This window comes from Nannospalax galili, unplaced genomic scaffold, assembly GCF_000622305.1.
Source record: "Nannospalax galili isolate Female #2095 unplaced genomic scaffold, S.galili_v1.0 scaffold389, whole genome shotgun sequence".
NCBI classification, from domain to species: Eukaryota; Metazoa; Chordata; class Mammalia; order Rodentia; family Spalacidae; genus Nannospalax; species Nannospalax galili.
The window spans coordinates 1,594,355-1,606,480 of record NW_008360310.1 but is presented as its reverse complement, the minus strand read 5'-3'; the positions used below and the strand labels follow the sequence as shown (position 1 = coordinate 1,606,480).

At 39.3% G+C, this 12,126-nt stretch overlaps 1 protein-coding gene across 1 annotated transcript in view; it reads left to right on the top strand.

Moving 5' to 3' along the window:
* Positions 1 to 12,126, top strand: part of Exoc6b (exocyst complex component 6B) — a 629,077-nt gene that overhangs the window by 337,353 nt on the left and 279,598 nt on the right. Inside the window, exon 16 of the mRNA XM_008824711.3 lies at positions 4,778 to 4,889. Within this exon, the coding sequence (XP_008822933.1) occupies positions 4,778 to 4,889 (112 nt within the window). The remainder of the gene's footprint in view (positions 1 to 4,777; positions 4,890 to 12,126) is intronic.

The window sequence follows — 12,126 nt, the reverse complement described above, 5'->3', positions numbered from 1 at the left end:
GAGGGCTTCAGATTCCCCTGGAACTGGAGTTAAGGATGGTTCATAGCTGCCTTCTGTTACTGAGAATTCACGGGAAACTTGTAGTTTAATCTACTGATTTCAGCATTTATAAAATTTTATAGTAAGAAGGAAGCAACAGTAAAATCTTTAGGAACATTGTCGCTCTGCTTATGTGTGTGTCTTAACCATAGACTTCTTTATTTTCTTGTTTGTCGCTTTAGCCTCTATATATTTTGACAAATCTATACCTAGGTGCTGCTTAGTAGTAAGAAAGACATTAAAATTCTGGAAGTAGTGCCTTTATCTCCAGGAAATTAAACCTAACTGTGGAATGCTGTAATTGATGGTAAGTGCTGCAGGCATACAGGATAAACGAACATAGGAACCAAACTGAGGATGCTTGAAAAGGTTCAATACTGCATCTCCTGTACCTGCACCTGATAAACAGGAAAAAATAATCAATGAATGAAAGTATGCTGTGCCAAGTTCTTCTGAAAATAAAAGTAATTAGGAATTCATTTGAGTCACCTCTTAATTGACCATTCCAGGACCAGGAATTGAACTTATGTCTTCTAGCATGCTAGGCAAGTGCTCTACCTCTGAGCTAGGTCTCAAGCCTTTCTACTTTAAAAATTTTGAGAGAAGGTCTTAATAACTTACTCAGCATAGCTTTGAGCCTGATCTATGACCCAGGTAGGCCATGAACTTGCCATTCTTCTGCAATAGCCTCCCACGTTGCAGGGATTATAGACCCGTATCACAAGGCCCTACCAACATCTATTCTAATTTGAAAAAAAAATGAAACATGGAATTTATATAATTAATTTGTTTTTTCCTCTAAAAGTGAGATTAATTTCATAGAAAGGTGTTCTTTAACTGAGAGTACCTTTGAAAGGTGAACTCCAAAACATTTTTTCTTCTGGATTTTTATCTTATATCTGCGGCCTCCACCATCCACTCTATTGACCATATGACATCATATCAGAGAACAGTCTCTAGGGTATCATTACAGATGTTACTGCCAGTAAATTATTACAAGTTCATAGCAGCATGGCCCTGTCGTCACTTATTTCTTGGGGCAAGGTAATATAATGGAGTAATAGGAGTAAATTATCTTTTTCTCTTATTTGAATAGTATATTAAGTTTTTAACCAAAATCTCTCTTTGATGGATTTTATGTTGACAATTTAAATATTCAAGTTGAGGGAATTTTACACTTGCCTTTAATCCTTGGTTGACAGTTATCTTCTACTGCAGTATATTTATTTACCTTGTAACCTGGAGTTAGGAAGTCATTTTTTTCAGTCATAGCTATCTTAGAATAGGGTCAGTATGGCAAATGAGAAAATATATATAAAAGCAGTTCTTTCAAACACAAGGTTCACAGACCCAGAAAAACACTAGATTGAGATTTATCAAGCTTTAATGGAAATTATCTTCAGGCTGGAGAGATTGCTCAGTGGTTAGGAGCACTGACTGCTTTTGCAGAGGACCTGGGTTTGATTCCCAGCACTCACATGGTGGCTATGAACCGTCCTTGGCTCCAATTCCAGGGGAATCCAATGCCCTCTTCTGACCTCCGTGGCATTGTGGGACACAGGTACACTCACATACATGCAGGCAATACACTCATACACATAAAATAAAAATAATAAATAAAATATTTTTTTAAAAGGGAAATTATCTTCAAATGAAACTGTTAATTTTTTTCTGTGAGAGTATTTTTTCTTTCATTGGGTAAACAATGTTTATAGTCATTAAAATATTTATTATGTTTGAGAGTCCTGATCACAGAAACTGTGAGATAGGGGCTGGGGAGATGGCTAGTGGGTAAGAGCACTTGATGTGCAAGCATGAGGACATGAGTTCAAATCCCTAGTATCCATGTAGAATAAGGTGTGGCTGTACACATACCTGTAACCCCAAGTCTGTGGCAGGAGGAACACTGGGACTTGCTGGCTGCCAGCCTTGCTCCAGGTTTAATAGGAGATGCTTTCTCGAGGGAATAAAGAGTGGTAAAACACATCTGACATCCTCCTCTGGCCTCTGTGCATGCACATGGGGTACATCAACACACACATGTGCATCTGTATGCACCGCCCCCAACACATACACTCCAAAAGGAAAAATAAATTGAAATCATAAACATGCTAAACCTGAGTGTAAATACTAAGTAGCGATGGTTAATTGGTACTCTACTCCATCACAAAGACTTTCAGAGAACATAGATAACTATGTACCTCACAGGCTGATAGCTTCATGGCATTTTCTTAATTGTCCACTCACCTGAGGCCCAAATACACCTCCTACCTGCAGCCGGTACACTTTGTCCTCATTCACTGTGGCCTGATTTCCCCAAATGAAAGTGAAGTATCTCCAAATATGTTTTACTGTCTTTTCTGATTACTTTCAAGACCATAATAAAGCATGCTAATCTCTGGAAGCTAAAAAAAGTTATTTTTATTTTGTGTGTATGAATGTATTGCCTGCATGTGCATAAGTGCACCTGTGTCATGCAGTCCCCACAGTAGTCAAAAGGGGGCGTTGGATCCCCTGGAACTGGAGTTACAGATGACTGTTATCTGTCATCTGGGTGCCGGAAATTGAACCCCGGTCCTCTGCAAGAGCAGCCAGTGCTGTTAACTGCTGAACCAGCCCTCCAGCCTGAAAGTCATTATAAATAATCAAAAGCTGTGTTATTCATGAATTCTGAGGAGGCATAACTATTTTTGAAAGATCTTTTCAATAGCAAAGAAATGGCACTCCTATGATAAAACGATTTAACATTTGATTTAAAAATATATTACACCTTGCTTATATGAACTTTCAGCAGTGGTGACAGCATGCACAAGACCCATGCAAACTCAAGCAGACAAAAACCCAGCATAGAACTATGGAAAAGGGCAGCAGGCCTCAATCTTAGCCAAAGAACTTTTGGGCAGCTCGTTACTACCGAGCAAGGAAGAGCTGATCTTCTTTAAGGTAGGAACTCTAGATAGGCTGACTAGACCCCAGTGGAAGAACTTGTACTTAGGGATGTCAGGGGACACTAACTTAATAGCTGTTGTTTTGCTGTTCTTCAAAATTTATAAATGTGAGACATCAACTGTGAATAATTAAATAATGAACAGAGCTATGATAAGTGCTTCTGTTATAATTAGAGCAAACTGCCTCACAAACCTTAAGCAGAGAACAAGTTCACTTTTACATGGCTCTAGGTACCTGTCAGTGGGTTAAAGCCTGGTGTTTTACAGGCCAATCCAAGGAGGCACATAGACACTCCACTTCCAGTCACAATATTTCTCAGTGCTGGCTCATGAACTTAGTCCAAAGTTTCACTAGAAGGGCCAAGTAGTAAAGTACGTCAGGAAAGTACCTAGGAGATTATAAATAAGAAGGAAGCAATATTGCTAAAAAAAACTCAGCATAGAACTGTGGAAACTGGCAGCAGGCCCCTATATTAGTCGAAGAACTGGTGGGCAACTGATTACTACTGGGTAAGGAAGAGCTGATCGTCTTTAAGGGAGTGACGCTAGAGAGGCTGACCAGATCCTATTGGATAAACTTCTGCTGAGCGACATCAGGGGACACTAACTTGACTCGATAGGCCTTAACATAAATGACAGAATGCATGAAATCTGGTGGGGGGGGGTTGGAATTGTGCCAATAGGGAAGGGGTATAAAGATGATTAAGATATCATGTATGAAATACACAAATATTTTTAGAAAATACATTACAGTGGCTAGAGAGATGACTAAGTGCTTAAAAGCATTTACTATTCTTCCAGAGGACCCAGGTTCAGTTCCCAGCACCCACATGGGAACTAACAGTTACCTCTAACTCCAGTTCCAGGGGATCCAATGCTCTTTTCTGGCCTCCCATGGGCACCAGGCATACATGTGGTGCACTTACACGCAGGCAGAACACTCATACACATAAAATCAAAAATAAATAAAACATTAAAATACATTACACACAATTTTTTTTTCTCCTTAACATTATTGAAAGTCAGTCTTTATAAAGAATTTAGAGGAGTTTTCTGGAAATTTCAGCTCTCTAAATTAACAGCAAGTAAAAGAATTTGGAGGGTACATGGACTCTGAAGTAGGCCAGGTGGTTCATTCTGCAGCATGACTGGGGTGGATATAAAAGAAATAGAACAAAGTGCTGGACATCTCTGTGGCAACACCAGATAGTAGATCCAGAGAGAACTGAGAACAGGAGAGAAGAGACATTTTAAGAGAGTATGGCTGGGAGTATCCAAAAACATGAAAGATACCAAATCAGAGAGCCTAAACTTGGAGAATTCCATTCCAGAGAAAAAAAATAGATGCAAGAACATCTAAAGAAAAGTGCTTAATGACATCATATTCAAACTGGTGAAGAGGATGTCTAAATAGCAGTCAGAGAAGCAAGCACTACTCTAGGTTTCTTTCTGAAACAATGCAAGTGATAAACAGTTGCCCAAATTTCTTAAAATACTCAAAGGAAAAATATCTAGGCAGAATTCTGTAGAGAAGGAAATAATTTTTTAAAATGAAGACAAAGCAAAATGTTAACCCAAACAAAATCTGGAAGTGTTTAAGTACAGACAGTAAATATGTGCTGTTACTGCTCTTTTTACCATTACCATCAGCACTGCCACCACACCACCACTGCTGCTATCACTGCTGCTAATCCAGGTACCACTGTTATCACCATAAGCACCATTGGAACCCTGCTGATTGCCAAAAGAGCTCTACCTGATATAACTGAGTCCCATCATTTATGTTTCAGCTCCACTGAAGTTGATGATATGATCCGTAAGTCTACAAACCTATTGCTGACCAGGACTCTGAGCAACTCTCTGCAGAATGTCATTAAAAGAAAGAATATTGGCCTCACTGAGGTAAAGCAGCTCTTAGTGGAGGTAGCCAGGCCCCATGTCCTAAGCTCTGGGCCTTTTGTGTAAATTCATTTTCACCTTCTTCTTGGTTTGTCATGCTCTTTCTGATAGGCTCCTAATGGTATTTATAAAAGTGAAAAATAAAATCTTTTTTCCTTCTTTTGGCCACTTTCGGGATTTCCATTCTTTTATTCCCCCCCATTGTTTTCATAGGTACCTTGTTTTCCTTTCTGGTGCTCTCGGTAGGGATTTGAATTACTTGCTATTGATCATGTAGGAAAAGTTTTGGCTGGAGAATATGGTTGGCATTGGATGCTATCCATTTGAATAGCTCCATTTACTGCACAGAACGTGAACGTGCACTTTGCTTGCATTATTGATGAAGGGGTTTTGGCACCTGTGCCCCATTGAGCCAGTATTAGATTCAGGTTTTTTTTTTTTTTTCTTTTGATGTCTCTTGGATATTAGTGATAAATTACTCTATCAGAATGCTGTCTGTTTAGCAAAAGCCTGGTGATTTGTGATTGAGGAACTGGAGAGGAAGGCAATAATTTATGACCTCCCCCTCATAAAGGAAAAAGGATCTTTACCTCATTTTGTAGAATAGCATAAACTGGAAGTCTGACTTTCTGGTGTTGAATCATAAAATTAAAAAATTTGTGAAACTTCCTTTCTTTTGTAAATTCAGTATTTTGTGGTAGCCTCAGCCTGGCATTCATTGATGTTATTGTGCCGAAAGTTAGAACTTAGGCCAGGTGTGGTGGCACACGCCTTTAATTCCAGCACTTGGGAGGCAGAGGCATGCGGATCTCTGTGAGTTCAAGGCCAGCCTGGTCTACATAGTGAGTTCCAGGACAGCTGGGGCTACAGGGAGACCCTGTCTCAAAAAGACCGAAAAAAAAAAAAAAAAAAGGTGAGAACTTAGAGTTTTCCTTCAGAAGAAGGCAAGATTGCTGCCTCTTGTCTCCCTCAGGGGCTGGTACAGCCGCCTCAGTGTCAGGCCTTCTGGGAAAATTGCACATTCCTAAATGTGCGCTGTCAGGGTGCAACTAACCACACAGGTGATGATACGACCTCTATCATAGACAGCTGCAAGCCGGCTGAGCACCCACGGAGCTTCTCTGTCTAGGCGTTGAGATAAAGAACATTAGAAGACAGGACATTGGCAGTGATGGAATGGTGCTTGCAACAAACTTTTTTTAAACATTGAAAGCCACATTAGCCACAATTTAGGATAGTTTCCTCATTTATTAGTTTTTACTCTCTATTGCCTGGTATAGTGATATTATGCACTGCCGTTATGGGTCTGAAAACAGGACAACTTCATAAACAGGTTTATGAAGTAGGAAAAAAAAGGAAAAGTAGGAATCATGAATTAGAAAGTCTAATGCTTTCATGAAATTATACTGTTTTCTGAATCTCAACTAGGACAGAAAATTTATAATATTTTATCAACTATATCATCTTACAATTCTTCTTGTCTTTTTTCTTTTTTCCTGATGCTTGGTTCCCACCGAGGCCTCACACATGCTAAACAAGCACTCTTATCATTCTGCTATGCCCCATCCCTGTAACCCTTGTTATTATTCATTATTTATATTTATATGAATGTTTTGCCTTCATGTTTGTAAGCACACTACTTAAGTGCAGTGTCCATAGAGGTCAGAAGAAGGTGTCACATCCCCTGGAACTGGAGTTATGGATGGTTCTTAGCCACCATGTGGGAGCTGGGAACAAAACTTGAATTCTCTGCGAGAGCAGCTTCTGCTCTTCACTGCTGAGCCTTCTCTCCAGCTCATTATAACTCTTTTTATGCCATTCAATTTTGTAGTTTGTTAAAAACCCCTTTTAAAACAGGCAGCCAGCAGGGACATGGTCTGATAGAAGTAGCTTTGACTTCCAAAGACTTTTCATTTATGGCTGTGCCACTGGTATACTGGGACATCTTCAGAGAAGGACCTCTCAGCTTGGGTTTCCCTGTCTCTGTTGTTTTTACAAGGGCTTGGTGCAAATCCTGTAATAACGGGAAGAAGTAGTTAGAGGTTATCAAGGAACAACTCTATCATTCTGTCCTGTAGAAGATTGAGTGTTATTACTAAGGCATTGGGTGTTTGGGGGCAAACATACTTTCATCATCAACATTTTTATATATGACAGAAGGAACAGTCACTCATACTTACTTCTTTGGCTCTTCTGGTGGTATGCACATGTATTGATGGGCATAAAGTACCTTTCCTCATACCACTCAGAAAATCCTTGAATACTTACACTGCTCATCTGTGCAAAGAGCGTACATTATCCTTTATAAGTAACTGAAGTGAGTTCACATCTGGAATCATCACCATGATTGGTAATGTGTGGAAGAGTGTGTGTTCTTCAAAGCTTGCTCATAGGCTACCATAGCATTTGAAGTAGGCATGGCATATACTCTTATTCCCATTTTATGGAAGGCATAATTAAACTTCGGGGACATTGCCTAATTCATTCAGCTAGCAGAATAACAGAAATGAGACATAGGTCTGGCTTGGTCTTCTAACTCCATTTTCACTATATTGTCCTGATTTTCATATTGATTTCATTATTTTGTGCTAACAAAGATAGATTTTACAAGTAATCTATGGTAGTATGGCTGCTGTTCTGCTTAGAAATGGTTCTATGATAGGAAGAAGAAATACACTCAAATGATAGGAGGATGAGAAAACAAACACCTGAGTCCTTCAGGATGTCAAGTCATTCTCCTAGAACTTCAAGCCCCGTGTTTGCTATCTGTCTACTTATCTTGTGTTGGGGTTACATGATGTCTCTTTGATTTCTTTTTCTGTGTTCTGGCCCTGTCCTCACTGTCCTCTCTTCATACTGGCCTTCTTGCTGCTTTCAGGGCTTCTCTACTTCTCCTTGTTATATCACCTTAACATCTCTTTCAGTTCTAGCTCCTTCTAGAACTTGTTCTCTTAGACCACTTTGATTTTCTAGTTGATTCATCAGATAAATCTGTTTTCCCAGGGCTGCTTCTTCTAGGTCTGTTGAAAGAGCAGCTGATAACTGAGTATGTCTATATAGGATAGTTTGAATAAGAAATGTCCCCTGTAGGCTCAATATTTAAACACTTGTTCCCCAGTTGGTGGCACTGTTAGAGGGGAGGTCATAGAATCTCTAGGAGGTACAGCCTTGCTAGAGGAAGCAGTCATGGTGGGGCAGGGTATTGTCTTTGATAATTCACAGCCTTGCCCCATTCAATTGCTCTCCCTGCTTCATGTTTGCCATTGAAGATGTGAGCTCTCAGCTTTCTGCTCTGGCTACCTCTGGCCATGCTTTGGTCATGGTATTTTATCATAGCAACAACAATAACAAAAAAAAACTAATACACATACACACACACACACACACACACACACACTCACACTCACACTCACATTTTTTTTAAGGCTTCTTTAGCCCCAGATGGCCTGGCACTTGCTATGTGGCCTGGCTGGCCTTGATCTCACAGATATCTGCCTGTCTCTGCCTCCTGAGTGCTGGGACTAAGGGCTCCACCATGCCCTGCACTAATATACATTTTTTAAAAAAATATTTTATTATTTTTATTTTATGTGTGTGTGTGTATTGCCTGCACGTAGGTAAGTGCACCCATGTCATACAATGCTTGTGGAAGACAGAAGAGGCTGTTGGATCCCCTGGAACTGGAGTTATGGAACAGTTGTTAGATGCCATGTGGGTGCTGGGATTCAAACCTGGGTCTTTTGCATGAAGTCAGTGTTCTTAACCGCTGAGCCATCTCTCCAGCCCCTAATACACATTTTATACTCAAGTATTGTCAAATAAAATGTCGTTTGAAGCCTTGAAAGTTGGAACTAGTAATTCCATATATTTTGGTATTTTTTAGGTTTAGGCATTTAGGTCTTGGAGATGACATAAAATGAATAGTTGATACAGATATTTAAACCACACTTGTGTGGAAAGAAAATACAATTCTGTGCAGTCAGCATAATTCATTTTTTTGAACAAGACCAGTAGTGTTATTGCTATTCAATTTTGTTTGTTTTGTTTTGGTTTTAGTTTTTTTGAGACAGGGTCTTCCCTGTAGCCCCAGCTGACCTGGAATTTACTATACCAATCAGGCTGGCCTTGATCTCACAGAGAGCCACCTGCCTCTGCCTCCTGAGTAGTGAGGTTAAAGGCATGTACCACCACATCTGGCTTACTACTCAGTTTTTGTCTCCTTAGAAGTCAAGTAGTTGGGATCCATTAAAGGTACACAGCTTCTTTCTTGCTTTGGGTCAGTCCTCTTGAAATTTAAGTGTGGCAAATTCTCTGCTTTTGAACATTAAAAGCAGCTCTAATATAAGTAGATACATGCAATAATTTATCGTTGAGAACTAAAACTTATAGGAATTCAGGACTTAGGCTATTTAAGATGATGACCACATTTCTTTTCTGGAGTTTGTCAATAATAGAGCACCTACCATTGTGGCTTCAGTTCTCCTGGGATGTATGGAAAGGGTTGGGGGAGCATTGGTCTTCACAGGGCACTCTGAACTACCCTTCTCTTAGATTCACTCTGATACCAAGAAGGAGAAACAAAAAATAAATTCTTATTCTTGGTGGGGTTTGTTTATTTCCTTTGTTTAAAGTGTTCTGAGACAAAGCCTCCCTACTGAACTTTTACTGAAGTGTCTTCTCTCATTTAGCTGTAATAGGTTGCTGTTTGCAATGTATTATTTTTTCTTTTTTTGGCCAATTATCATAGGACTTTATATGACAGATAACCAATATCTACTTTATTGTTTGTTCTGTGTCTTTCAAACAATGTCAGAGACCATTTGGAATGGGAATTGGCATTTTAAAATGCCGTTAAATGTGCTCAAACTCTGATGAAAGTTGAGATCTCAAATCACTTAAATTCATCATTAAGTTCAGAATTACCTCTGAAACATCTGCAGATGCCCTTGCAAGGATTTTGGAAGCTGTCATTCAGGAGTAGAGATCATTAGACCTCATTAACAGACAGTTTTCCCTCTAAAAATGAAATGGTGTGTGCTGTAATCCTGGAGTGTTTGAATAGTCTATTCTGTGTTCAGCAATGAAACACTTTAGAAGTGACTGACAGCCAGTTGATGCAATTCATAGTGATCTCTTGTGTTGACAGATCTTTTAAAAGTCATGGTAAATTACTACTGTGCCAACAGAGCTGCCTCTTTTTTCTTTTTTCTTAACTGCCAATATCCTGCTAAACAGAACAATTTTCTCTTTGACTGCCACTGTTTTTTTATTTCTATAACATGACATGATTCCTCCTGATTATTAGAATTTCTCTTGATAGACAGAATGTCTTCCTTATAGGTAATGCTGATTTTAAAATAGAAATTCTCCAGTTTTCCATTTTAACTCTCTTACTTTTCTCACTTCCATATCAAGGCAACCTCATCACTACCCACCTTTCGGTTCATCCCATCCTGAGGGACTATGGGTAGTTGATGGTTATGGGGAGATTTGCTCCTGTAAATAACCTCCCACTCAAGCTGGTTCAAGAGACTCAAATTAAACTTAGTGAGTCTCACACAGAAGAAGGCATGAAGCAGGAGGGGGCCTTATTGGGAAGAAGAGTTTCAGCAAGAGAAAATTGAGGATGAAAGAAGGGAATGTGTCAAAATGCCTAAAATTCATACATAGATATATGAAATTGTCAAATAATAATAAAACAGTGAAAAAAGAATGATTCAGTTTAGACAATCTAAATAGTATGATCTTTGTCCTCTGAAAGAGAAAGAAGATCAACGGAAGATTGTGATTAATTGCTCATTTGAGGAGTGTGTTTTTCACCCAGAGGACTTGAATGTTAAAAGGCCAAAGTTTGAGGTAATTTGTTAGGACAGAGGACAGTAGTCTTTTGTCCAAAGTTCAGATTCTTCTTTGGATGGATGGCAAGAGACTCCTCCAGATTCAAGTTGTCTGGCTATTTCTGGAGAATAATGGCAAGATTTAGTCTTCTTGATGCCTGATCTTTTCATCTGAGAGAATTTCTTATAGTTCTATCTTGGTGCCTTTGCCCTTTGCCAGTGTCTCAGAAGTAGCTGGTTGCCCAGCATCTTCAGGTGGATCCTCTTTACAATAACAGGTTGCTTTTTTCCTTTCCTTACTGTTGTGTGATAAATAGGAGTTGGCATGCCTGTCATAAGAATTAACTGTGTGTTTTCACCAACCCAGTGCTGGATGTTACGGAGGAGATGAGAATGTGCTTTCTCAGTATAGACCAACTCATGTCTTTGTTTAGTATTCCATGGCATAATACAATGATCCTTTTTATTTTTTTAATTTTTTTTTTCTCTTTTTGAGACAGGGTCTCCCTGTAGCCCTAGCTGGCCTGGATTCACTATAGAGACCAGGCTGGCCTTGAATTCACAGAGATCTGCCTACCTCTGCCTCCTGAGTGCTGGAATTAAAGGCATGCACCACCACGCCTAGCCCCTTTCTATTTTTTAATTTTTAAGTGAGCATATACAAAGTAATGGGTTTCATTATGGTAATTTCATTTTTTTAAAGACTAGCTTTTGTCATATATCCCAGGTTGACCTTGAGCTTAATGCAATCCTTCTTCTGCTTCAGGCTTCTTGTGCTATGAGAACTAGTGTGCACCATCACTCCTAACCATAATAATTCTTATTGAAGTATAATTCATTATTTTGCTTTTAAAAATATTTTATTTTATTCAGTGTGAGTGTGTGTGTGTGTGTGTGTGTGTGTGTGTGTGTGTATCCCCACATATGCCATGGCATGTGTGTGGAGGTCAGAGGATGACTTTCTAGACTCAAATCCTTTTATCATGTGTTTGTGGATTGAACTCAGGTTCCCAGGCTTGTACAGCAAGCACTTTTACCTACTAAGACATCTCATTGGCCCTAATTCATTGTTTTAGATATTATTTTGAAATATATGATTGTAATTTATATAAAACCTTCCTCCATCTTAGTTCCCATTTTTCCTTTTTCCCATCTACTCCCCTCTCCCCAGGTAACTCTTTCACTAGGCTAAGAGGCTCAAAGCCACCCATAGCCCTACACTGAAATTCTCTCTTTCTAACCTTGCCACCAGACCTATTCTTATGAAAGCAAAAAATAAAATATAGAGCAGAGAGAGGAAGAAAGTGAGTTCCATTTCTTTAGACTCTGGGGAGCATGAATACTTTTAAAGTTAAGAAGTCCTAGGAATGAGAAGCCTCCCCCCAACCTTTCCTTCCTCCCTC